The 24,233-nt window shown below is 45.7% G+C and overlaps 1 protein-coding gene across 1 annotated transcript in view; it reads left to right on the forward strand.

Annotated features, from left to right (window-relative positions):
• The first annotated feature begins 1,161 nt into the window (after positions 1-1,161).
• The window catches only part of NID2 (nidogen 2), a 63,091-nt gene continuing 40,019 nt past the window's right edge, over positions 1,162-24,233 (forward strand). Inside the window, 4 exon segments of the mRNA XM_080665962.1 lie at positions 1,162-1,441; positions 2,070-2,378; positions 11,676-11,908; positions 17,127-17,869. Of these exon segments, the coding sequence (XP_080522088.1) occupies positions 1,205-1,441; positions 2,070-2,378; positions 11,676-11,908; positions 17,127-17,869 (1,522 nt within the window). The 5' untranslated portion in view covers positions 1,162-1,204.

Below are 24,233 nucleotides of genomic sequence, written 5' to 3' on the forward strand. Positions count from 1 at the left end.
GTGGGCCCAAGAGGATTTGTACAACTGGAATAAACATTCACAAGAAAAAATGTAGCTATTGCGCGTCCCTTAAGCAATTCCAAAGGTTTGCCTTTTACTTCTTTTTACCTTCTTTTTGCTTCCAAGGACCCCATGGGGGACTGGAGAGAGAAAACAGACTATCTGGGAAATTTCAAGCTCTTGATAATAAAAATGGTAATAAAATCTTGGCCGGCTCCTGATGCTTCGCAGAGGGAATGTTTATGGTGGATGGGGTTCCTCCACACCCTCGCAGCTGATTTGTGCGGGTTTCCAGTCCCGCCGAGCAGCGAGGGTTCCCTTCTGTGTGCGAGGACGAGGGCAGCTCCGATGCCCACACCCTTAAATAGCGGGTGAGAGACCCAGGGTCCCGCGCCCCTCTGTTTGATTCCCAAACTGACACCTCTTCCCATGCCCCAAACGGAACCGATCACACACTGTCGTTTTTCATGTTCTTCCCGGGTGCGGTTTTCCCCGGGGAAGGTAAACAGTTTCATGACCTGGACGGAACTTAGGAGTCAGCCCCTCTCTGACTTCGTACAAAGACGCGCTTCTCAACTGGACTTCTCAGGGTGCCGAGAAGCGGTCCAAGAGGGTGCGACTGCGACAAATTCCCTTTGCTTCTCGGCCCTAGGGGTTGGCCTCGAGGACAAGAGGGGACCCCGGCACACACCCTGGCCCTGGGACCCCGGCACACACCCTGACCCTGCTAGCCGGGTAGGGGGCACGCGCCGCCGCGGGGTTCCCCCTTTGCGCTGAGGTCACCTCCTGCAGCGCAGCTGCCTCCAGACTTAGCGGGCCCTTGGGTCCCGGGGGCGGGGCTCGCGGGGACCGGACGGGAGGGAGGGGGTGCCCCGGGAGGTCTCGGGGAGCGGAGGCGGAGAAGAAGGGGCAGCTCTGGGCAGCGCCGGTCGGGGGCTTTCACCTCGCCTGGGGTAAAAGCGAGGCCGCTTCCGCAACCCCTGCCTTAGAAAACTTTTAACAAGAACCAGATGTGGCGGCTGCTGTCGAATTTTCTCAGAGCCGGTGATTGGTCCTCGTGTAGGGCCTCAGCCAATCCGCGTGCTGAGACGGCGGGGAGGCCCGCCCCCCGGAGCCCGCGGGGAACCAGGTTGGAGCTGGCGCTGCGCCGCCAGTGGGCTCGCGGGCTGGGACCGTGCGGCGGGGCAGCCCAGGCCGAGCGAGCATGCCGGGGGACCGGGCGGCCGGGCTGCGGGCGCTGCTGGCGCCACCGCCGCCGTCACTGCTGCTGCTGCTGCTGCTGCTGCTGTCCCGGGCCGCGGCGCTGGACCCAAGCGGGCTCTTTCCCTACGGGCAGTTTAGGGGGGACCAGCTCCTGAAGGAAGGCGACGACGAAAGCTCAGCCGCGGTGAAGCTGGCGAGTCCCCTGCGCTTCTACGAAGCTCAATTCAACTACCTCTACGTAAGTTCGGCCCCCTCTGGGTGGGGGACCCGGCAGGTTTCTCGCAGCTCCTTCCCAGGGGTCCATGCAGTGTGGGTCTCACCGAACCCTGTCTTCCGAGGGGAGGAAATAGTGCGCACGCTTTGCTGTCCAGGAGCGCCCCTGGGGTGGGACCAGGCTTTGCAGCGATGCTGCTGCCGGACCCGCTGCTCTCCTTACTCCATCCAGTGAGAGAGCTAGAACTGTTCTCGGCTGCGGGAGCGACCAGGCTAGGGCAGCCAGTGGGGCTTCCAGTGAGGGCGGCGAGAAGGCTGTGCACGTCTGCAGAGCTGGGGTGCTCCCTCCTCGGACTTAGAGGTTTTCTCCAGGGTTGTGCGCGAAGTAAGGAAATATGCGAACAAGTTTTAGGGCTCCTGGACCTATTGCGTCGAGTTGTAGGGTATGAGTGGGCGGGTGGGACGCGGGCTGGAGTTGCGCTGAACCAGGAGTTGGCCTCCCAGGCTTTGGGGAAGGGGGAGCTTCATGCCTGGGGCGGTTCCCTTCCCTCCCTGAGGAGCAGGGTGGGCGTGCATGTCTGAATCTGTGGTGGCCGCCCTTGGGCTTCTTGCAGATCAAGCGACCGCCACCTTTTGTCCCCCTCCTCTCCCAGGTGGGCACCAACGGCATCATCTCCACTCAAGACTTCCCCAGGGAGACCCAGTATGTGGACGACGGTTTCCCCACGGACTTCCCGGCCATTGCTCCCTTTCTGGCCGACATCGACACGAGCCAGGGCAGAGGCAGGATCCTGTACCGCGAGGACACGAGTCCCGAGGTGCTGGACCTGGCGGCCCGCTACGTGCGCACCAGCTTCCCGCGCACCGCCTCGGATTTCACCCCCACCCACGCCTTCTTGGCCACCTGGGAGCAGGTGGGCGCCTACCAGGAGCCCAGGCTCGGGATGCCGCCCCCCGGAGAGGTAAGTGACAAGGGGTGTTGGCTGCTGAGCCAGTGGAGGGAGGGCTTGAATTCTGGGCTGGAACCCAGGGAGCGACTTGGAGTCTTTTCCGAGTCTCTCCTGAGCAACCTCTGATGTATCCTTTGGTGGCACCAGGGCTGAAGTGGCTTGAATGTGAAGTCTTCAGGCTTCCATTGAAAATCTGAGAGGTGGTCCCTTCTAGCAGGAGAATGTGCTTAGCGGGTGAGAGGGCCCCAGGGCAGATGCCGAAGGCCCTCAGAGCACAAGGCAGTTTACTGTTTGGTTGTTTATTTTAAGAATCACCTCTAAGTATACAAGAATTATTTCTAATTATATGTTCATTGAAAGAAAAACATAAGCAAATACAGGCAGTTTAAAAAAGAACAACCTCTCATTTTCCTACCACTCAAAGATAACCACTGTTAAACATTTTTCCTGTTTATTCCAGAAGTTTTTTCCCCCTCTATCAATATCTATATTTAGCTGTCATTTTCTATTAACAATGATGGGTTCACAGTGCACATACTGTTTTGTAGCCTACTTTCCCCTCACTAAATAGTATATTGTGAATAAGTTTCAGTGTCAGTAACTCTATTCCTACAACATTATTTATAAAGTCTGCATAATATTCCACCCACTGGATTTACCACAGTGGTCATTAAGGTTATTTCCATTTTTTAAAAAATCATTATAACTAATTTTGTGAAGCACTTTTATAAGCTAAATCTTTGCACGTGTCTTTAGTTGACATTTTAGGGTTTGGAATTGGTGGCCAGAGGGGATGAACTTTTTATAATGTTATTGATAGCTTTTGCCAATCTGCCCTCCAGGTTTCCATGCCCCCCAGTTTACAGGAGACTGTCCTCACTTTGTTTTATAGTTCCTACCTGAGGAGCAACCCAAGCCCCCAGTCTTTAGGCTTGGCAGCAACCAAATGGACATCAGGTGGGGTCAGGGCGGCTTGGCAAATGGTAAACTGCCTCATTCCTGGAGTAGGTAGGGACTTCCTCCCAGGAAATTAGACCGGAATCAAAAGTGTTATACTCCAAGGGCTGAAACACTTACAATTTATCTCTATTTTAACTCATCAAAGTGTTTCTTAGCTACAGAAAGATGGTACATCTCTTCCCTGAGAGAGTAAGTAGCTTGCCTACTCTCACTGAGTATTTCAAGATGGTGGCCATATTTATGTGTTCTGTAAGAGAAGTATTTACTATAAAGACTGTACTAAGCAAAGAAGATTGAGAAATAAAAATTGTTCAAATTTACGATTTTTTGGCCACTCATTTTTTTTTGGTCAGGCAACATCTAGTTTTGTTTATTGAATACTTTTTAAACAATATATGGTATGACATTTTAATTATTCAGTTCAACACAATACATTGAATTTAAATAGATATATTGAGCACATCTTTTGTGTATGACATTGAGCTAGGTAAAGAGTTGGAGAAAGTAAGGTATGGCCCCCACCATTATGTTGCATTCATTCATTCATTTTTGTTTATAAGTTTAAAAAAATTTAAAATTAAGTATAACATACTTATAATAAAACATTTAGAAAATAAAATAAACATTAGTTATAATTTCACTAACCAGAGGTCACCACTGCTAATAGTTTATTTTCTTCCAGTCTTTTTTTCTAAACATGTGGCATATTTATATATATGTGTGTGTGTAAGTAATTTATATTTAAGCGTAGTTGAGATTTATTCATCCAACAAACCTTTTTTGCATACTTACTGTATGTCAGGACTGAAATAGACATCATGAAAGGACATACTCTTTACTCCCAAGGATCTCATAATTTAGTAGGAACATTCATTATTCAATATGATAAATGTAGTAGCATTTTTACTTATGGAGACTAACTCTACCCCTCTCTGGTTAGGAGACACTATCAGGGAAGGGTTCCATGAATCAGTAGCTTTGAGTCTGAGTTGAGCAGAGTGGAACATTCCCAAAAGGATAGTCTATGACATATCACCCATGTGCTGTAGAGTAGAATGTGTTTGGGGCAGTATGTGTGGTATTATCACTGAAGAGGAAGGGTGGTGGGACAAGAGGCCGGAAAGGCCATGAGGTGGGAATTAGCAGATAATGTGCTGAGAGCTTGGACTTGGTTCTTGGGAGATAGGCAACCTTTGAAGGATTTAAAGCAGGGGATTGATAGTTTTTGTTAAGAGAACTCTTTCTGACTGTATTGAGGTGAGGGCACAAAGGAAAGATTGACTACTTAGACACTTGTGATACAGGTTGTCTGTATAAGTTATCTAGTTCGTTCTGATAACAATATTTTTATCCTACTGTCTTCCCACAACAATCCTACAAGATAAGTACCACATGACTTATCGTTTGCATTTCACAGATAATGGAAAATAGAAGTTAAATCTATTGTCCAGACTTGTGCTCTTAGTGAGGCAAAGGTAGGTTTAGAATACAGATTTCTTGGTTCTTAGGTTTTTTTGTTGCTTTTACCCAGACATTTTTTCACGCAAGACCGATTTCCTTGGCACAGGTGATGACGGTAGACACAATAGTTGTGCCTTTTCCTAAGACTCCCAATAAATAAGGCTGGAGCTTTATTGTCCTGATGTGATCTTAGTACCAGAAGAGTCCTAGGAACCATAATGCATTCAAAGGAAAAATGAGCTTGGAATGAAATCTGCTACCAAGGACACTATTGATACAAATTAGTATTCCAACACTCTGGAGAGATTCAGCTGTATCTGCCTTACTTTTCAACACGGAATAGAAAGACTAACTTGAGTGAGATGAATAGGGGAGATGAAATCACACTACAGCTTTTAAGTTCCAATTTTGTCAGTTCCTTATTTGAAATAGAAAATTAAAATACAGACAGCGTGACTTTGTTAATTATTTTTCTCAATTTCTTCTGTAGTGTGGGAATAATGCTTCTCTTACCCATCTTTCTGGGTGATGTAAAGACATTGACAATAAAGATAAAACCATTTTGAGAGAAAAAGTGATTATGAAATGTTATCCAGTGATTTCAGAAACAATGACTCAGTCTCAGCCTTAGTTTCCCAAGCTGTGAAATGGAGTAGCAATGCCTGCCTTACAGGATGTTGTGAGAATGAACTAAAGTGACATTTTTATGTAGCCACTGCCATCCCTTACCAGGGGTGGGCAAACTTTTTGACTCGAGGGCCACAATGGGTTCTTAAACTGGACCGGAGGGCCGGAACAAAAGCATGGATGGAGTGTTTGTGTGAACTAATATAAATTCAAAGTAAAGGAGCGGAGGGGAGAGCAAGAGAACCCTCCGCTCTTTCAGCTCCGAGGGCCGGATAGAACAGCCGAACGGGCCAGATCCGGCCCGCGGGCCGTAGTTTGCCCACGGCTGCCTTAGACCCATCTGGTGTGGATGCTCACCCAATCTGTGTTCCCCTTTATTGGCCTGATGGGACCAGGTTCTGGTTCTTTATTTCTTGATCTTGCAAGGATGCAAGTCCTTTACATAAGGACTCTTTAAATACAAGGTTTTCCAAATTGCAGTTTCCATTCAGGCTTTTTTTTTTTGGGTGGGGAGTGCAGGAAGATTTGTAGATTCTATCTCTCTTTCACTTTTCTAATTAAAATCCATCTTTGGACATTGCCATATGCTGAGTTGGCTTCAGAGTTTGTTTCATTTAGAAAGGAGATAAGGATTCTGTTTAGAGAAAGCATGTTTTTTTCAATTACGCCTGTTGAAGGTTGTTCTGAATACTTTCAAGAGCTCTGTGACTTGAGTTCTTGTTTTAATAGTTCTTTGGAGGTAGATTTTGGCAAGTCATCTACTTTGCGTGAAGGATTTCTTAAACCTTGGCATATTAACCTTACGTTGAAAACTTACGTGAAATTTGAAGATATCAGAGGAATGGCATCTTTACTACTTAAACAATGTCAGTTGTTGCCCGTTCTCTCCATGGATATTCATGGTGGGTGTGACAGGATGTTGTAGCTGATACTGCAGGGATATCAAGATGTAACTGCATCTAAAAATATGAACAAATAGTGTTTATCAACTCAGTTCATCTGAGATTCCTTGAGCTTTCATAGGTTCTTCACGGAGCAAAGAAGTCATGGTATTGACATCAAAGAACTTATTGACGGAAAGAGGGCTAGTGCTTACTTTAGCTGCATTTTTTGGGAAGGGGAGTGTTGCTTTGCTGTTGTTGGAGGGATGGGGGTTACACAGAACTGGTTACACAGATCTTTGTGGTACAGGGAATGTTTTGTTGATCTAGATTTTAAGTTGGGCTGAAAGAACAGATCTTGAGAACGAGGCAGCAGGAGAGATTGTTCTGAGCCAGGGTGTGGGAGAAGGCTGGAGAGCTGAGGCTGGAGAAATGGGTGAAGGAGTCATGGGGCAGTAACATAAGATGAGCAGAAAAGTGCCCATTGGAGGCCCCTGTGGGGCCTGAGGTATGTTGACTTGTTTCAAAGGATGATACCATTGATGGAGGGCATTGGATCCACAGAGAAAATTCGAGGTAAAAGCAGGACGTTGTTGCTGCTTTTTGACTTCTGGAGCTGACGTCCAGAAGAGGGGAGGTTTGCAGTCGATCTGAAAGAGTTTAACCTGAGGCTGAGGCATAGCTGTGAGGACATACAGAATGAGACAGATAAGGAAATTGATTAAAGAAATGCTGACCTTCTGCTAAAGACTAAAGGTCAGGAAGGAATATGATAGCACTGAGCATTTACCTTTGAATTTGGGGCAGGCTCTGTAGGATTTAGGCAGAAAATGAATGAGGGAAAATCATGCATGTGACAGTATCATACAGGTAATGGGCGATGGAGAATTATGCCAAGGCATGGCATTTAGTGCTGACACCAAACTCTGGAGGCCAGAAGTCAGTGATGCTGCACTGTGGAAAGCATGTGACCCTAAGGAAGAGAGAAAACTCTGACCCCTTTAGGAGTAACCCTATAGTGACTAATTTTCATTGTTGTTTTTGTAAGCCATTATAGGCCAGTCCCTTTGGGGTAAGGCTGGCACTGTTCTGATTTTTTGCCAGATGACAAATTAGTTAAGTGAATTAAATGGGTATGTTTGATATCCATCAGCTTGGCTCTGCGAGTGTCCAGGCAATATTGATGGGTGATATCCTGTACCTGCAGAGGACAGCCAGACTCCTGCCTGCTTTCTGCTGAGGGCTCTGGCTTTTCTCTCTTTCTGATAACAGGATGACAGGAACCTTGCAGCTCCGCAGCCACTGGCCCTGATCCCGTCTGTGGTGCTCCTCTGCCCGGGAAGGCCCCCCTCTCCTCTCTGGGATCCTGAGGGAGTTGGGAACCTGTGACTCTTTTGTGGGGTTTGGCAGCCCATCTGAGGGTTTCCCTTCAGGGACAGAGCGTGTGGGGTTCTTGCAAAGGCTTGTCTCTAGGAATGTGAAGACCTTTCCGGTCTGGAAGGCAGTCAGCGAGTGCCTTGGGAGGGGAAGCAGCCCGCAGGACTTGTGAAAGCCACTCTTTAGCAATGAGATGTAGAATTTTCTGGAACTGAGCAAGAACTTAAAAAGGGATCATTTGGTGTGTGGGTGGTTTTAAGTAGCCAAACTTTTGGCGCATACTTTGGGACCCTAAATTCTATTTTAAAATTCTTCTTTTATTTGCCTCAGTGGAGACACGTAGATTAAATGCTTGCCACCTGTAATAAGTGCTTGTCTCCGGGACAGCGTGTAAAAGACATTGAGTAAATGTTCCTTGAATTTGTTGACTGGCTGACTGAAAGAATGAATACAGTAAAGTGCTAAATGCCCAGGCCCCACAATAAAAAGTCACACCTTCCTCTTCCCAGCTCTGTGTCCTTTCCCCCTCCCCCCACCTCCCATCCTCTTCAATTCCTTCACAATCTGTAGACCCTCCTTATCTCATAGAGTGTCTCTAAACTTAGAACCAGGATTTCTTCCTATCTCAGGTTTATTGTGGGCAATCAATGCCAGGAGCTTTGAAAGCTTAGCTTTTGGAAACAGATTCTTTCTCCTTCCTAGAGTACTTTTCTTTCCCTAGTTGAGCTTTATTTATTCTGACTATAGTAAAACTCGAAAGTTCCTGGACCCACATTAATTGATGATATAATATATATATTATATGATGTATAGACATGATGCAGAAGCTCTTTTTTTAAAAAAAATATATTTTATTGATTTTTCTACAGAGAGGAAGGGAGAGGGACAGAGAGCCAGAAACATCTATCAGCTGCCTCCTGCACACCCCCCACCAGGGACGTGCCTGCAACCAAGGCACATGCCCCTGACCGGAATCAAACCCGGGACCCTTCAGTCCGCAGGCCGATGCTCCATCCACTGAGCCAAACCGGCCAGGGCATGATGCAGAAGCTCTTGGTTTATATTTGGCAGAAGCTCTGGCTTCCCAGCTTTGAGAAATTCTAGAAAACATCTCTTGCCTTTTGGTTTTGGAAAACTCAAGTTTTGCTGATAAAATAATCAACAACTACAATAGCAAATATACCAGTCTCCTTCCCCTTAACTCTTTTTAAAAAAATATATATTTTTATTGATTTCAGAGAAGAAGGGAGAGGGAGAGAGAGAGAGAAACATCAATGAGAGAGAGAGTCATTGATCGGTTGCCTCCTGCATGCCCCACACTGGGGATCGAACCCGCAACCCAGGCATGTGGCCTGACCTCCTGGTTCATAGGTCCACACTCAAGCACTGAGCCAGGCTGGCTGGGCTCCCCTTAACTCTAAGTGTGTGAACTTCAAGAAAGAAAAGAGCAAAGCCAAGCGAGGTGACCTTTTCAGTGTCAGAGAACTGAAAGCAAGGTTGTGTGTCCATTTCTTTTCTCTTAAAAAGCATTTAAAGACCTGTGTGTCTTTGCCCTATAAGCAAAACCTCAAAAGTAAACTTTGAAATTAAACAATGGAAGGAAGAATTAACCTTAGGAGAGAGCTTGAGCACCATATGGGAAGGCCCCGGACAGAACCAAAGGCAGGGCACATTCCTCTTGTTTGCAGTTTTATTTAGCAAACTGTGATGTTCTTCTCTGAGACGGGGAAATAACACTACCGACCGGTAAATAATGTTTTTAAGAGTCACATTATTTAGGAAGCAGTGGTATTTATAAATACCTCTCCAGTTCCCTACTAAATTGTAAAAGGAGGGGCATTTAGTGAGAGAGGTGTTCTCAGAGGCCTAAATATTACATCGTTTTCAGATAATCAAGCACCATCAACAGGTCATTTTGGTGGGGTGGGGAGAGACAGCTGGATGTAGATAAAGGCAAAAAAATGTCTTATTGAAAATATGAGAGTAAATTTTAGGGAGTGATTCTATGAGGACCTGGGTGTTGAGTTTGTGGCTCATCCAGCTCCTGGCCTCTCTTTCTGGCCAGCTTTGGCTCCTGCTGTGTTTATTAACGTTCCTACTAGGCCTCCTCTGCCTTGCTTCTCTACCCTCCACGCCCTCCTCTGTTGCCTCTGCTTCCTCTTTCAATAACTCTCCTAGAATCCCAGTCCTGGCTGTCTCCCTCTGGTAAGGTGTGAGACCATCCTGGGCAGAGTCCCAGTCCCCTGCTCGTTTGCTTCTTCAGCACCAAGCATAATGCCGGGTGCTCCTAGGCACTTGGCTGTTTGAATCACTGTACAAATGAGTTAATAGATGGGGTTTACAAACACATGAATAGCTAACCAGGCAAAATGAGGCAAATGCGAACTAGAAACACTCGCAAAGGTATCATGGGGGGTCAGAGGACAGAAATCGATCTACACGGAATCACAGCATACACCCCAAGGGGCAGCACGAGAGGGTTAGGAGGTTTTCAGTCCAGGGAAACATGAGTGCTCGCACAGGAGCACCAGAGTACACGGGACAAAGGGGGAATGTTAAATAGTCTGATGGAGATACAGCAGATCTGAACCTGGAGGAGAGTTCACGGCAGGGTACACCTCACTTGGAGTGGCATGCTGAAGAGCAGTTAGGGTGGCCTAGTCATACAGGACCTGGACTCTGAGCTGGCCGGCCTGCCACCATGTGCTAGCTACCTGACCTTAGGCAGATTCATTAGCCTCTATGTTTCTGTTTCATCATCTATACCTCTGGTGGGGGTGTGGAGAGATGGATGGAAGAGAAAAGAGAGTGAGGCAATAGTAAGGAGGTCTTTTGATGAGCCAGTGCCTAAACACCATGCCTGCCCACAATGAGCATTCGATAAATAGATGAATGAATGAGTAAATGAATGATCCAGATGAGTGCCCAGGGCAGGAAACTAGGGCAGTGGGAATGAACAAGGTAAGTCTGCTACTTGCTCTTAGCTCTGAAAGAGGTTTGAAATTGAGCATTTATACCTTAAAAGGTATTATGTTTTTAACCAGTTGTTTTTTTTTACCTATACATATTTCAACTATTAATCTGAATTGATAAAATGTGATTATATATGACACTAGAGGCCCGGTGCATGAAATTCGTGCACTGGGGTGGGGGGGGTCCCTCAGCCCAGCCTGCACCCTCTCCAATCTGGGACCCCTCGGGGGATGTCCGACTGCCGGTTTAGGGATCAGGCCTAAACCGGCAGTCGGATATCCCTCTCAGAATCTGGGACTGCTGGCTTCTAACCGCTCGCCTGCCTACCTGCCTGATTGCCCCTAACCACTCTGCCTGTCGGCCTGCTCACCCCCTAACCACTCCCCTGCCAGCCTGATAAATGCCTAACTGCTCCCCTGCTGGCCCAATCGCCCCCACCTGCCCTCCCCTGCCAGCCCGGTAACTCCCAACTGCCCTCCCCTGCCAGCCCAGTCGCCCCCAACTGCCCTGCCCTGACTGCCTGGTTGCCCCTAACTGCCCTCCCCTGCAAGCCTGGTCACCCCTAACTGCCCTCCCCTGATTGCCTGGTCACCCCTAACTGCCCTCCCCTGCTGACCTGGTTGCCCCTAACTGCCCTCCCATGCAGGCCTGGTGCCCACCCACCCCCAACTGTCCTCTCTCCCCTGCAGGCCTGGCCACCCCCAACTGCCCTCCCCTGCTGGCCTGATCACCCACAACTACCCTCCCCTGCTGGCCATCTTATGGTGGCCATCTTTGACCACATGGGGGCGATCATCTTGTGCGAGGGTGTGAGGGTCAATTTGCATATCACCTCTTTATTATATAGGATAGCTTATAAAATTATATTGTCACTTGAAGAGGAAATTTAAAAGAATAGTATGTATGAAAACATTTCAGAGAAATCCTAATGAGGGGGAAACCCTTTGTACTTGATGATGCTTTGCTTGCATTGTCTTTTTGTTTGTTTGTTTTATTAAGACTATTTCCTCTTTTTTTTTTTTTTCCACAGCTGAATACTTTCCAGGCAGTTTTGGCATATGATGAGTCCGATACCTATGCCTTCTTTCTTTATCCTGTCAATGGCCTTCATTTCTTTGGAACGCGCCCCAAAGAGTCCTACAATGTCCAGCTCGAGCTTCCAGCCCGGGTGGGCTTCTGCCGAGGGGAGATTGATGACCTGAAGAGAGAGGGACCATATTTCAGCTTGACTAGCACTGAACAATCTGTGAAAAATCTCTACCAGTAAGTGCCCTAGGGCTTAAGCCCTTTCCTGTTGGAATGGAAGGACCCTTTGGAGCTCCCCAAACCCAAGTGGTCATGAGACCATTAAATAATATCTTGGTGATTTCTAAGTAAGGCATCCAGACTAGACCCTGGGAGGAGCAAGGCCACCAAATATAAAAGGTCCTTTATTTTTCTTGCCCTGTTGGCTAAAGATACCTGAAACTGTGTGTATGTGTGTGTGTGTGTGTGTGTGTGTGTGTGTGTGTGTGTGTTTGCAGAGCCACTGAGGTTTGCTATGGAAAACATTGCTCTTGGAACCACATAAAAATACCCAGTAATATAACTGCTCAGACTGAAGTTTTTCCAGGTTAATTATTTCACAGAAGGAGATGTTGTGATTTTAGTCTTTTAGACAGATAACGTGTTGAAAGTTAAAGTAAGAGTAAAGTAATTTGGGAAACAAGTAAACAAATAGACTGATAGATTTTTAGCAGTGTCATGGTTTCACCATGGCTTTATTATATGAAATCACAGTGATTGGTTTTCCATGGAGCAGCCAGGACTGAGCACGTCCCTCAGTCCCATCGGCGGCTTACTCTGCTCATGCCATCCAAGCCCTTTGAGTTCTCATCAGTCCACATCGTGCCAGTATAGGGACAGCACCTCTTGATGATATTTATTAATTTTAAAAATATACTTGCTTTTATTCCTTTCCTGAATACGGACGCCGAAGCCAGACAGAACACCTTGGCTGCGTAGCCTCCCTTCCTGCCTCTCGGTTTCACTAGAGTATTCCTAGGTATTGGAACACCTTACACATTTGCCTGCCATCTGCTCTGCTCAGCTACCGAGGGCTGGTCCTATAGCCAAATATGGTTACTTGACCTAACATTTATTGAGAACTTACCACTCCCCAAACATTGTGCTAAATAGTCTCTAGAGGCTGTCTTAATTAAAACTCACAAGAATCCCTAGGAGGTAAGTTAGATTCTTTTCTCAACTTGACAAATGAGCTTAGGGAAGTTAAGTTGCCTATAATCCCAGTTATTAAGTGGCAAAGCCAAAATTCAAGCGCAAGACTGGGGCTCTGAATCACTTATTTTGTGCTGAATCCTGATCCTGATTTTCTTTTTCATTCTTGTGCATCTGTAGGTCTCCATCTAGGTGGCCTTTTAGTCTACTAGACTCTGGTGGAGAAAACTTCGCTCCTTGCTTTTTCTCCCTGGGTTCCACCTGACCGTTCCACCCTGGAAGGCTCAGAGTCTCTGCCCTTCAGATATTATGGAGAGCTCACAGGGGCCACGCACTTGAAAGACAAAGGTGTCTAAGGCATAGGCCCTGCGCTAGCAACTTGCCCTTTAGCAGGGTTGACAGACAAATGGATCAACAGCTCCCAGCACAGGGCGCAGGAGGTGGTAGGGGCCCACGAGCCTGTCAGAAAAGCAGTTGTGCTCCCCCACCACAGCCATAAAGGCCCCCAAGACTACACACACAGCCCTGACCTGGTTGCTCAGTTGGTTGGAGCATTGCCCCATACACCAAAAGTTGGCAGGTTCATTCCAAGTCAGGGCACATACCCAGATTGTGGGTTCAATTCCTAGCTGAGGCACGTGTGGGAGACAACCGATGAATGTTTCTCTCATATCGATGTGTCTCTCTCTCCCTCTTCCTTCCTCTCTCTAAAATCAACTTTTTAAAAAAAATTTAAAAAAAAAGAATACACACACACTTCCATTTACCTCCTTCCATGCCTTCCCTCATTTTTATCTTTGATGCTTCCCAGAAACTTCTGAGTTGCTTGATGAGAGCAGAATAGTTATGGTGCCAAAATGACTAACAGAGGGATTTTTCTTTAAGTGTAACCCATGCTTAATATTGAAAAACAAAATAAATTACAAGCAATGCAGAATAATATGAAATAAAAGTAAAAAATTACCCAGTATCACTACTTCAAGTGATAACCGGTGTTAATAGTCCTTCCAGAATTTTAGGTATAGTATATGTAAAAAAATTTAAAAGCCATAATGATATTATAGGCCTCTTTCAGTACAATATCTGTTTATATTATCATTTTAAGGCTATTAGAACATGTATCATATCTATTCTGTATTATTAAGACAACTTATCGATGAACATTTCGTGTTTCTGGTTTATCCTGTTGTAAATATCATTGCAGTAAATAGCATAATATACAAAGTGGGGCAAAAGTAGGTTTACAGTTGTGAGTATGTGAAGCAGAATTTATTCTTGTATTATTACTTATTATTTTCCATATGAAAAATTGTAAACCTACTTTTGCCCCACCCTCTACATTGCTCAGATTCTCATTTCCCTTAAAAGTAGAATTTCTGAAAAAGGATGTATTAAGTTTCACGTTTTGATGTGTGTTAACAACTTACCCTTCAGAAGCATTGCACCAACTTATATCCTCACCAGTAATGCAGGGCAGTGATTGGCAGTGTCTGTTCCCTACAGGCTTTTATCCTTTTTAATATTTGTGAATCTGACAGGTATAAAATGTTCTTATTTTCTAATTGCTTTGGTTACTCGTAAATCTGAACACCTTTCCATATGTTTATTAGCCATTTCTCTATCTTCTTTGTGACGCATCTGTCCATATCCTTTGCTATTTTCTGTTGGGGTGTTTACAAAGAACCCTTATAAATCAGAAAGAAAAAAAACATGGTAAAGATCTCAGTCCTCTTCTATGCTGTGCATATTTTTATCCAGTTGTTCATCTTTAAAGATACTTATGATCTAGAAGTTAGAGGTTGAGAGTTATCTTTTCCTTTATGATTTCAGGTCTTGAAGTTATTCTCGGAAAGGTCTTCTCTACCTCCAAATTGTAGAAATGTTCCGCAATTAAATCTTCTTTTTTACTTCTCATTATTTAAAAATAGAGAAAAATGGAGAGAGTAGCTAAATGAACAGCCAAATGCTTGTGATCTAAATTCAAGTTATTGACATTGCCATGTTCATCATTTTGTTTTCTTTTTTGCTTAAGTATTTTAAAGTAAGTCACACACATCATGCCATTCACTTCAAGTACTTCAGTGTACAACTCTAAAAAATTAAGTTACTTTCTTAGTCAGTGGAATCTTTGTATTCCTCAAACTTGTTCCATTGTTATAAGCTCAAAGGCCATACATTATACAATTCATAGTGTTTTTGTTATAAATCTGAAAAATTGAGTTTGCACACTCTGCATTTTTGAAGTTATACTTTTCTATTTCCTGGAAGACAATAGTTGCTTAATACTTATTATGTGCAAGGCCCCATGCTAGGCATTTTATGTGATTTTCTAACTTTATCCTCCCAACAACCAGGGAGGATGCCACTGTCATCCCATTCTGTAGTCTTGTTTTTCTTTCTAGGAAATAAATTCTTTCCATCACTAAGCTTTCCAAATGACCTTGGACTTTAGGATAAACTCAAATTGGTTACTTTCCCATCATGCACAATGACAAAACCAAGATAATGATTTATATTTAATGAGAAGGTTATTTTATTTAGCTTTTATCTGCCATAATTTGTATTTTCCTACTCTTTGAAGCTTTTATAGTTTTCTGTTTCTAACATCAAGAAGAAATTTCACAGCTGCAACACCTCCGATGTGATAATAAACTCAGTATCCTCAGATCTTCAGGGGTCTCTCTTATCTTCTTTAGTGTTCCTTATTTCCTTGCCAAGAAATACCAACGTTAATTCTCAGAACTTACAATGCAGAGCATATTACACAAAGGATCATAGTTTTGCTTTCTATATTCCTGTTTTCCTAAGTTAATTAGAATAGCAGCAGCAGCAATAATCATAATAACAATAACACACACACACACTCATAGAGATAGAGATAAACAGAGATAGATAGATGATAGATGGGGGGGGGGGAGAGAGAGAGAGAGAGAGAGAGAGAGAGAGAGAGGAGAGAGATTCATTCCCGAGGATATTTTTTTCCATTGATATTTAGAGAGAGTGGAAGGGAGGGGAAGAGACAGAGAGAGAAACATCAATGTGAGAGAAAGACATCGATTGGTTGCCTCCCACACCCACCCTGACCAGGGCCGGGGATCATGCCTGCAACCCAGGTATGTGCCCTTGACTGGAATCGAACTGGGACCCTTCAGTCTGCTGGCTGCCACTCTATTCACTGAGTCAAACCGTCTGGGACGTTATTTGTGGCATTTTGATTAAACAGCTTTCTTATTTTCCCCTTAACTTTGTTCTGTGGTTGCCCAACATTTTAGACTTGTTCAGGTGTATTTTTTTGAATTTTTTTTACATTGACTTAACCGTTCTCCATGAACTAGTTAATTGATTGGTCCATGTGACTAAGCAGTGAAATGTCTTTAACATTCTGCAGAGTATGATAATTCAGATGTTGTAGAGTTATAATAATTCAGGTGCTGATCGATTATAGAGTATTTGTTTTCTGACATAAAATAATAATTATTTTATAATAATATAAAGCCCACGTGTGGAGAATGGGTTTTGGAGTTAGTGCCTAATCCAAGCTGTCAATTATTAAGAAGATTAGTTAGCCTCTCTAAACCTGTTTTCTCTTCTATATGCCTTGCAGATTGTACTGAAGAATGTTAAGCACTCGACAGATAACTAATTCTTAAAAGCATGTGGTAGTCATTGTTTGGCAAAAATTTTTCAGCATACATTTTCTTTTCTTTTCTTGAGTGAGAGAGGAAGGGAGAGAAAAAGAGAGAGAGAAACATCCACGAGAGAGGAACAAGGATCATCATCAATCAGCTGCCTCCTGCATGTCATCAAGCCCACAACTTGGGCATGCGCCCTGACTGGGAATCAAACCTGTGACCTCCTGGTTTCTGGGTTGACACTCAACCAGTGAGCCACACAGGCTGGGCAGCACATGTTTTCTTAAAAGTAGAAGAAAGATAAATATTTCTGCATTCCCTCTTTGTTTTCAATCAGCCAGATTTTACATAAAATGTGGATTGTAGAGCAGATTACAACTTGACAGTCTAGCATTCTGTGGAACACAGCCTTTGAAAGTGACTATAAATAAAAGGTTGTTTATATCAAAATTTCAGTATCATCCTTTTAGTTAACATGTAAGTCTCATTTTATTTGTTTTTTTCTACACCAATGAAAACTCTGAATCTGATCTTGATAGTCTTTTAGTTTTAAAATAAATTGCTCACCATTATAGAAAGATGGGTAGTGGCCATTTTTATTACAATGCACTGTCCCCCCCTTTTTTTTTTAGACACAGCAACCTGGGGATTCCTGGAGTGTGGGCTTTTCATATCGGCAGCGTCTCCCCACTGGACAACGTCAGGCCAGCAACAGTTGGAGGATCCCTTTCCGAAGCCCGCTCCTCAGCTTCCCGGGAGCATTCCTTCAGCCATGCTGCAGCCCTGGAAAGAAACTACAGTGAGGACGATTTGGATTATTATGGTGAGAATGAGGAGGAAACTGAATACCCACCGAGTGAACCAGAGGAGGTGTTGAAAGGCCACAGCAATATCAATGCTTCCTTGCACCCCAAAGCTGACTCAAGGCCTGTAGGAGGTGGGGTCTCTCCTCCAGATTCCTACCTGGACTCCCCTTTGCATCCAACACCCAGAAACAGGCCATTCTATCCGGAAGCAGAATCTGCCTCCTTGGACTCAAAAACCAAACAAGGGAGGCGTGTGAAGGAGATGGACGCCCTAGATAGAAGAGGCCAGGTGGAGTCTTCGGAACCGCCATGGACCGGAGGCCCGGCTCCATCAGAGACAGGAGAAAATATACTGGATCCTTCCCAGGGAGCCCCACCTCCCTACCTTGAAAACAGAAGCATCCAGCCCGACGTAGATGGAGGGGCACTGCCTTCAGAAAGGGGTGCTCGTCCGGGCCATGGTGAAGGAGAGGTGGTTCTGCCCAGTTACGCCAGGCCAGGTCACACAGTACCACGGGATCACGGGAGGCACGCGGAAGGCACGGAAGATAACGGTTCCAACACTGGGGGTAAGTGGTTAGAAAACTGGGTGCTGTGATCCCATTTTAAAAAGGCTCGTTTTGCAGGGAGTCATGCTTTTTCTCTCAGGCGAGTACGTGGAGAGTTTAGCAAAAAGAAGATTGGAACTGATTTTTAAACGCATGTTTCAGGAGATAGAGTATCTTTCCTTTGCCAAATACATCTTGGCAGGCAAATTCTGTTTGGAATCTCTTGACGATTAATAATGTTTTTTAAAAAAATGGGCCTCATGAAGCGAGTGGGGAAGGACTGGCTTGCTCGTGCCAGCACTGCTCTCAAGTGTAATGAAGTATTTCAGTTTTGAAAGTTCAGCAAAGGTATAAAACATTCTGGGGCTTCACACACATTACAGTGATGGAGGGCAGAAGACTAGTTTTAAGTGGCTAACATTGCAGATTCTTACTCTGTGGTGGGACAACCCCTGTGCTCCCCTCGGTCAGAGCTACTTAGTGGTGCGTGGGAGGGGAGACCCCCGGGGAAAGGAGATTGCTAACCACCTGTGTCTTGTCATTTCTGCTTCATGGCTGTGCAGCTGTGGTATTCGCCTCCCCGGAGCCTTGTCCTCATTTCATGACTCACTGACCTGAGTGAGGGGCCAGCAGGGAAGTGCCGAGAGGAGGCAGTGGTTAATTCACGCAGATGTGGAGCCCGTGTCGCCTTCTCTTCCTAGTGCAGCCTTGTCATGTCAGCTCTTTCTTTCCAGCAGGGATGTAAACATGGAATGGGAAACTGACCACGGAGTCATTCCATTTGTTCCAGGGCCTGCTCCTCTGACCTCTAATGAGAGGAAGGAGGTCAGAGGTGAAGGCATTCTTCAGGACCTCCTATTTTTTTTTTTTTTTCACTTTTTCTGTTTCCCATCCCTTTTGTGATTAAAAAAAAAAAAATGTCGACCTAGCAAAGAGGGTCTTCTGGGTTCTTCTGCTGTGGTATGGAATTTGCATGGAGAAGTGCTTATTTCAGGAGGGAGGGAACTATTTTGTGACTAAAGTGGCACTGTGTAATGACCAGAGGGAGAGTGTTGGTGTCAGACTCAGGTTAGAATCCTGGCTGCCACATTCCTTGCCAGGTCACACAGGCAACTTCTGTAACTCCCAAGCCTCTGACTTCTCCTAAATACGTTAAGAGGATTAAATGAGATATGAAGTTCTTAGATTAGTGTCTGCACCATTTGGCTCTTCATAAGTGGTGGCTGCTGTTACTAATTATAGAAAATTTATAGCAGTGGGAATGAGATGGGGGGCGGGGTGAGTGGAGAATAAGGATTGGGCTTGTTAAGTGGTTGTGCCTTAATTTGTGCCTAAAGACTATGTTTCTGCCACGTTGGAGATGTGAATTTTAGTGGAAGGCTTTGGAACCTTCAGACCCTCTGGACAATTTCCTGACTTTTCAGCTTAAGTTCCATCCATCTAAAGAAAGTTTAAAGCTAAGTATTAAAGGTTTTTAGTAAATGAATTTTGAAGCAAAGATGTATTTCTAAATGGTGTTTGCACTTGTGATTTCCTGCCCTGGGAAGAGGTTGGAATATTAAAAAGCAGACCCATGGAGTGATTTATTAAAGAGTGATTTATTAAAGAGTGAGCTGTGAGAGGTTGAGATCACTGGAGTAAGCAGAGGAGTTTGAGGGAACTGGCCATGGAGAACAGAGGTGGCAACCATAACCCTCCTGGGGCATGAACTATGATATTTATCAGATACTGGAAGGCGTCTACCACTGATATCTGGGAAATGGCAAGATGCATATGAAAAAGCTGGCTAATACACTGAGACATTTAGAGAAAAAAAAATCTAACGAGCCACTACTATGTTAGAGAGTGGAGAGGAAAACTTTAACACTTGAAAGCAGAGAGGGAAAATAGGCGAGCCTCTGTTTGCACCTCAGGTTTTAGGAAGACTGTGTGAAGTATAGAACCATGCAGTGGTTAGATACTTTCTTTTGTTCAGTAAGTATCCCGCTGCCCCCAGATGAAGCCTTGGCACCCCAGAGGTCTCGCTGGCAAAAAAGGACTTCCCCTGGGAACACTGGTGGGTAGGAGTCGCAGAGACATAGAGCATTGCCTGCCAACTGCCAGACCATGACCCATCCTGCCTGGCTTTTTCTGCTGATGGAGTGGAGGAGTGTGGATTGTGGTATTAAGTGGACTTGAGCTTGATTTCCAGCTCTGCTTTGTGGTTTTGTTACTGGAGGGGAGAGGTCCTCGTCTCCCCTGGATGGGAGTGGGGGTAGATTTCTTGTGATATCCCAAGAGAAATAATTTTCTGAGACTTGCACAAGAGAATGAGATATAGTAGAAAGCTTTATTTATGTGGAAGTGCATCCCTGCATTTCCAAAGTCCCATTTCCCTTAGTGCAGTAATAGAAGAGGTGTAGCTGGGGCTTAGCAGATCTGAATTCAGAGCCAGTGTCCAGAGTCTCCTTTCCAGGTTGGAGCAGAGTCCAGGCCAGCATCAGGCTAGCACAGTTTGTGTTCCCCACGGCAGTCCATCAGTCCATTGCATGTGGGGTCTGCAGGCCCACATGGCTATGGAGGAAACAAGGGAGAATGCAAGCGAGTCAAGAACACATGAGCAACAAGAGAGAAAATCCCTTTGTTTAGGAGATTATGAATTTCCAAATTTCACTCCCTTGCAGTGGCCATGCCCATTCTGGCCAATGATCTTTGTTCCCATCAGGCAAGTACTTTCCCTATGTCACCCCAACTTTACAGGGCATGTGTCTATCGTCCCTGGTTAGGTCCCTTCCCCCAGCGTTTTGCAGGGAGTAGGCCTGTGGTTCCCTGGGGAGTGAAGAGTTGCAGCTTCCTGGTGAAGTTGCCCAAATGGCATGCCTATAATGTCTGGCTTCCCCCTTTGCTCTTTTCCTGTCTATATATATATATATATATATATATATATATATAAAGAGGTAATATGCAAATAGGCCGGGACGCCATAACGAGTCACAACCAGACTGGAGGAGGTTGCACGTGCAGATGAAGCCTGGAGCAGAGACGGAGACAGAAACAGGGGGGCCTGCCCGAGCTGGCACGGCGGCATGGGCGGCCCTGGAGCAGACACGGACAGGGGGGCCGGGGGATGCTGCGAGTCAGGCACAGGTCCTGGCCCCCCGCAGGGTGCCTCCTCACGCGATTTCAGTTGCGCGCTGGGCCTCTAGTTATTAATAACTAGCTCATTACAGTGGTATCAGTTTGAGGTAAGACTTAAGCTCTGTCTGGCCAACATTTTCCTTAGTTCTAAAGTGGAAAAGTTTTAGACCTCATTAAGTCATTATGAGCATTAAAACTGGGCATCGGAAGCACCTCGCCTAATGAATTTTAGTTTCTCCTTCAAGCTTCATAGTAGTCATCTTGCTAAAACAAGAAAGTAAGATTTAGTTGAAGCCCCTCACCCCAATATCTCTCCCTTCTCCTTTTTAATTTCTCCTTCCCCCCTTAGGGACTCTTATTATAAACTTTCCTTTTTGTTGAGAAATCTAGATTCTTTTCAGATCATGTCTACACCAGGCAAGAATGTCCCAGTCACAAGCTAGTTCTGGCTTCAGTTATATTACTTGCCTTATTCTGTCTTCTTAGCCCAGAACCAGCAATAAAATGAGTGTGCAAGTGTCCTCTGTCTGAGGTGTCTTGTTTCTCCAGGGAGCGCTAAGGGCTGGTTGTCAAACCAAAAAGTTCCCTGGACATCTGCTGTGTGCCGACTCTGATTGAGGCACTAGTGGGAGTTTTCCCTGGCATTTGTGGGTGCCCACTGGGGCTCTGAGAGGGAACTTGGCTGTAGATTGTGCTATCACAGTTAGTCCTCAGAATTGCCATGTGAGGTAGTAGTATTATCCTTCCTATTTTATGAAGGAGGAAACTGAGGCCTGGAAATACTGAGTGTCTCACCTGAGTAAGAGGCAGACCAAGACGACCAGAAGTAGGCTGGGAAGTAACACAGTGAAGGTTGAGTCCGCGTGTATCAAGTCAGGGAAGTCGTGAAGGAGGAGGTGCTTGAGCCAGGCCTTTAGGCCAGAGCCTGTGTTTAGAGAGGGGAACAGTGGGGAAATATTCTGGACAGGGTGGTGATGAGAATGGAGGCATGGAGGTGGACATGGAGAGATAGTATGTGAGTGAATGGAGGGGGTGGGCATGAGAGAGAGAGAGGAGATGCCAGTGAGGGCAACGGCTGACTAGAATGGGGACTGCCTGCGTGTGGGTAGCAGAAATGACATTGACTATGGGAATCTTAAGCCTGCTGAGGTGGTGCTCTGAGGAGTTTAGTCGAAACTCCATCTGCATGATGAATTAGAAAGGCGGCGGGACACCTGGCTTTCAGACACCTCAGGCATTCATGCTCCATTGTGGGGCCTTCTTGTTTCTCCTAAGATGGCAGTCATGTGGGGAAAGCCCAGGTGTGAACCGGATTTCCCTGTGGCTTTCTGTCCAACCCTACTTTTGGCCTTGGGGAAGGCTGCAGGGATGTGTTGCTCATGCAGCTTCTACCCTGGGTGCATGGGAGCAGGCTCCGGGCCCAGTCCAGCTTTCCAGCAGGAAAGCCCCTCTCCGGGTGCACCTCCCAGCTGCTGAGGGTCTGTGAAGACCAGCATGGGCGAGCCTGCTGGTGTCATGACAGTGGAGGTAAACCCCATGCCCCAGCCAGGGGCCTGATAACGGACAGCATCACTGTGTACTGCACACATTCATTGAAAATAAACGGACATGTAAACTGGAGGAAAAAGCATACCACCATTTTTTGTTATAAATGTGGATGTGGTTTTTCTCACTAGTCTGTCATTCTGGGAGGTGGGGAAACTTAGCAAAGTCTGACTGCTGTGGAACGGCGGGTCCCTTCTCTGGAGGTTGTAGTAGAACTCGTTTAAAAAAGTCACTCCAGCCCTGGCCAGTTTGGCTCAGTGGATAGAGCGTCGGCCTGTGGACTGAAAGGTCCCAGGTTTGATTCCGGTCAAGGGCACGTACCTTGGTTGCGGGCACATCCCCAGTGGGGGGTGTGCAGGAGGCAGCTAATCGATGTTTCTCTCTCATCGATGTTTCTGACTCTCTATCCCTGTCCCTTCCTCTCTGTAAAAAATCAATAAAATATATTTTAAAAAAATTAAAAAATAAAATAAAAAAGTCACTCCAGCCGGACCAGCATGGCTCAATGGCTGAACGTCAACCTATGAACCAGGAGGTCAGGTTCGATTCCTGGTCAGGGCACATGCCTGGTTTGTGGGCTCAATCCCTTGTGGGGGTGTGCAGGAGGCAGCCGTTCAATGATTCTCTGTCATCATTGATGTTTCTATCTCTCTCTCTCTCTCCCTTCCTCTCTAAAATTTAAAAAAATAAAAAAGTCACTCCAGATGCCTGGGGCAGCCCCACACAGGAAGCCCTCCACCCCCCTCATGTTCGCACAATGAACTCGGTCTGTGCCTCGAAGTTTGCCCGCCTACCATGTGGCTGGGCCAGAGCCCGGAGAGATGGGGGCAGGCCCAGGACTGAAGACAAGTGCTTAATTGTTTCTGGAAAAATGAAGATTGAAGGGTGGATCAGAACAAGTGAGAAGTTTTTCCATTTTTGTGAAAAAAATCTCAATTAAGATAAGTGTCAAGGACTTGGGCAGCACCTTTGCTTTTCCCCCCTCTTATGTATCTTCATCCTATCTTCCTTTCTATCAAGGATATGAGAAGAGTAAAAAAGCATTACATGGAAAAAAGAAGTGAGATTTAAAAACCCTCTTGTTAAGATTACTTGAGCATCTGCCTACCCTCAGTTAACAAAGCCTTTGTAAACTGGACTCATTCACACCTGGCCAGCCTCCCGCCTCCTGCCCTGTCCTAAAATGCCAGCACCTGTCTCGGCCATGTTGCCTCCATGACAGGAGCTCCCTGGCAGCCTGCCCCTGTTAATAACGTCAGGAGAGAGGAAGCCGTGGAATAAACACTGCTTCTCCAAGTGGGGGCTCTAGTCCACTTGCATCTGAGGCCCTTGTTTAAAGCGCTGATTCCCATGCCCAGCCTCTAGCTTCTGAACCAGAATCTGCATTTTAAAACCAGGTTCCCTGGTGATTGTGAAGGCCACACTTGAGTACTCCTGGTGTAATGGAAAGACATGGGATACAGAGCCAGAATATCATGTAATCTCTGTGGGCTTCAGTTTTCTCATCTGTAAAATGGAGCCAATATCTCCTTATCAGAACTGGAAGAAGTGTGTGGAAATACATTGGAAACTATAATGTAAAGGGCATATAAATAACCACTGAACAAGAAAAATATGCCACTTTTTCTTGAGATGCTCACATCTTATCCAGCTGGGGTCTAGACACTGACTCCACACCTTCAAGCAGTTCAGCATCTTTGAATCACATGCAATTCCCATAGGC

This window comes from Plecotus auritus, assembly GCF_963455305.1.
Source record: "Plecotus auritus genome assembly, chromosome: 1".
In the NCBI taxonomy this organism is placed as follows: Eukaryota; Metazoa; Chordata; class Mammalia; order Chiroptera; family Vespertilionidae; genus Plecotus; species Plecotus auritus.